Here is a 3,572-nt window from a genome sequence, read left to right as displayed (position 1 = left end):
TGTGGCCGAGTTGACTTGTGGCCGAGTTGACTGTAGCCAAACTTTCTGTGGCCGAGTTGACTTGTGGCCGAGTTGACTTGTGGCCGAGTTGACTTGTGGCCGAGTTGACTTGTGGCCGAGTTAACTTGTGGCCGAGTTGACTTGTGGCAGAGTTGGATCGAATTCATACTAGGACCCAGAAAACAATCTAGGCCTAGGCTTAGGCATTGCCATTATTTAAGGCCAGGTAGCCTAGAGGAGGCCTAGCTAGGTCTAGCTTGGCCTACCTAGGCCTACTAGGCTAGGCCCTAGATGAGTACTGCGAAAATTTGTCTTCTAACCAGTAAAAAATTGGCATATTGTGCAGGCCTAGGCTAGCTAGTTTCTATTAAATACAGTACCTGCTTACATACACTCTCAGCTAATTCATACTCATCATAGGCCTACCTAGCCCAGGTCTAGGCTAGTTCATACACAAAACATGGACTCAACATAACGGAACGCCCGATATTGATTGAATCCAGGGGATGGTCAGTGGGAAATGAATCCGAGACGATGTCCCGGCCTAACTAGGAAAGGTTGAAATAATATCAACTCGAAGAATATTAACAGAAATACACACTGCACTCACTTACATTAGATCCATAAGCGGTGTCCATGTGTTGTTTAGTAACACAAAAACACTTTCAAATTATGTAATAATGTCACCTTTTCTTTACTCGCTCCCTGGGCGTTTGCGTTGCACAAGAGAGAGGCTGATATATTTGTGTGTAGAGCGCAGGAAGGTCAACGGTTATTAGGCATGCGTATATCTTGTGTTTGCTTGTATATGACGTAATATACTAAATTCGTTTCGATGAGGGAAACTACACTGATGTGGATACACTCATATTTTCCATTACGCCCGGTTTGATAATAAACCATCAGTGATAACGTGTTGTTGAATCAGAAATCCACGTGACAGACAAAATCAACGAACATAAAAAGTTAGAGAAATATTATAGTCCCCTATATAGGCCTATCATACACATTTAGATAGGTGGCACTCAAAAATCATTTGGTGCGTTCTAATATAAACCCAATATAAACAAATTAATATGTTAGCTAAAGTACATAAAATAACAAAATTAAACAATACATATAATTTGTAAGTCAGGAAATAAACACAAGTAGTAGTGCTACTGATGTGGCAGGTAGCTCCTCGAAAAACATGAAAATATTGCATAAAACATGCTTCACTTGTACAAATTTCGAAGAGCACGGCCTGTACCATCAATCAACTCTACAGTATTCGGTACATTTCCACGTCAGGCAGGGCAAAATTACACTTATACAAAATATTATACTTATGTTAAGCCTGGAGCGGGGAAAAGTAAGAAAAGAAAAGTGTCATGTCTTCTTCATTATTTGTATTGCATTCCATTCTTGTCCTCAGGACCTAGAAAAACTTCTATCAGTCACTAGAACGAAGTATAAATTTCAATGATACACTTTCAAAATCCAAGTTATCTAATAAATCATTTTTTAATTTAATTGTATCTTTAAATAATGAATAATCGGTCCTCAGATTCACATTTAATAGAAAGATCAGAAATACATTTCACAAATTTGAAACGAAAGTTAATAGGATCACACTGAAACTGATTTGTTTTAGGAGTTTTGGCCAATGATAAGGTTTCATATTAAATGATCAACGTATTTTTTGAAATTTTAAAGTTAAAACACTTGAAGTTTCATGCATGATTTTCATTGGTATCCATCCAAGTTCCCATATAATGTAAATCGGGGTGGGTTCATAGTGGCTTTTAAAATTTCGATTTCTGAACATCAAATTTTGCCAGAATGTGAACGATCATTCTGGTGACCGGAAACCGTTGTCCCACAGCTATGATTTTATTTCATTGACCATCAAAATACACATAAAATTTAAATTTAAAAAAACCAATAAAAACAAAAAATAATAAAAACAAAAAAAAAACAATAAAAAAACAAAAAATAATAATAATAATAATAATAATAATAATAATAATAATAATAATAATAATAATAATAATAATAATAGAAAACAATAAATAATCATAATATAGATCCGGGACTGGAGTGTATACTGAACAAAGTGAGCTAAATTTTAACATGATCCGGTCCAGTGCCAGTGGTAAAGTCCAGGGGCGGATATAATCAAAACTCTTCAGTAATTTATAGATTTTACAATTTCTACCTATACATCCTGTACAAAGTGTAGTCTCTATATATTATTATCTCTGCTGTATCCAGAATGTGTCATGGAGGAATATCAAGAATCGATCAAATAGAGTACACTACACAATATATATATTTGTTTGATAAATTTTCCAAGAAGTAGGAGCAAAACTACTGGACACAACAGTTCAATTCAGTGGTCAGCCCCTTAAAAACGGTGATAATTATTTTGAATATCAATGGCGCACTGAATATTTAAAACTCCACGTACCCTGCCCTAATCCGATTGTTACATAATAAACGACCCGTTTATTTTTTTCTCGATTATACGCCCCCTAAATGTAAACAAATCTATTGGAAGCAATCATTCTATTAAATGTTCTACTCTAGTAGAATTACATTTTTTCTAACCTGGTTTGAATCAATAAGATTTATTTTCAAGCAACAACACATTAAATTAATGGCGTGATGATTGCTGGTTTGACCGTCATCCTCAACACACAACGAGTACAGTCTGTATTAAGTTTGATATTTGGTTTTATGTTTTTCCTTATCCGCAATTTGTGAATTTTGATCAACTTCAGAATCTCATAATTCATTAAAATTACAATTTTATTTTTCAGTTACTTTCGCCACCAACACTGTAAAAACAGACGCGTTTTTGGCTCATCTTTCGCAAGTGATCATCAATATAGCCTACAGTGATAGGGGCATTGTGTTGAATTATTGAAAGCTTTGATGTGCAGTCTGGTATAACATTCTTATCTACAGTATTACTTTCGTTTAATTTGTATCTCACGCACTGAACACAGATTTCAATTGCCATGTAAGCAACAGTGCACCATAACACCACAAGTGTACGCAACCCCTGCAATCAATCATAATTGTTGTCATTATTGTTTCACACTCAAAATTTGAGAGTTACCCTATACAGTACATATCAAGACTTTATAAATAAATAAAGACTACTGAAACTAGTTATTTGTATTACTTTAATTTGTTGATTATATTCATTAACAAATTAATGTAGGTGAGACTTGGCTTGTAATTCATTCTTTGTTTATACATTATGCATAGATTTATACTTTGATACTATTTTCTATAGGGTGCAGGTCAACTCGGCCACAAGTCAACTCGGCCACAGTCAACTCGGCCACAAGTCAACTCGGCCACAAGTCAACTCGGCCACAAGTCAACTCGGCCACAAAAAGTTCGGCTACAGCCAACTCGGCCATAAGTCAACTCGGCCACAAATCAACTCGGCCACAAATCAACTCGGCCACAAGTCAACTGGCTACGTTCTACTCGGCCACAAGTCAACTCGGCCACAAGTCAACTCGGCCACAAGTCATTTAATGTAAATCTAAGTTTTTGCATCCTTTTTCTTCAATATA

The 3,572-nt window shown here is 35.6% G+C and overlaps 1 protein-coding gene across 3 annotated transcripts in view; it reads right to left on the bottom strand.

The window, feature by feature from the left end:
• LOC117110311 (E3 ubiquitin-protein ligase NEDD4-like) overlaps positions 1-754 on the bottom strand; it is a 33,850-nt gene extending 33,096 nt beyond the window's left edge. For 2 of the 3 annotated variants that reach the window (XM_033252985.1, XM_033252976.1), the window contains exon 1: positions 615-754. In XM_033252985.1, coding sequence (XP_033108876.1) covers positions 615-638 — 24 coding nt within the window. In that variant the 5' untranslated portion in view covers positions 639-754. Of the gene's footprint in view, positions 1-610 lie in introns of all 3 variants that reach the window. The other variant, XM_033252993.1, reaches the window with a different exon arrangement.
• Between the last annotated feature and the right edge of the window lie 2,818 nt (positions 755-3,572).

Source organism: Anneissia japonica, unplaced genomic scaffold, assembly GCF_011630105.1.
Source record: "Anneissia japonica isolate Jap-2015-1 unplaced genomic scaffold, ASM1163010v1 scaffold1511_len2985839_cov193, whole genome shotgun sequence".
NCBI classification, from domain to species: Eukaryota; Metazoa; Echinodermata; class Crinoidea; order Comatulida; family Comatulidae; genus Anneissia; species Anneissia japonica.
This window is presented reverse-complemented; position numbering and strand designations above follow the sequence as displayed.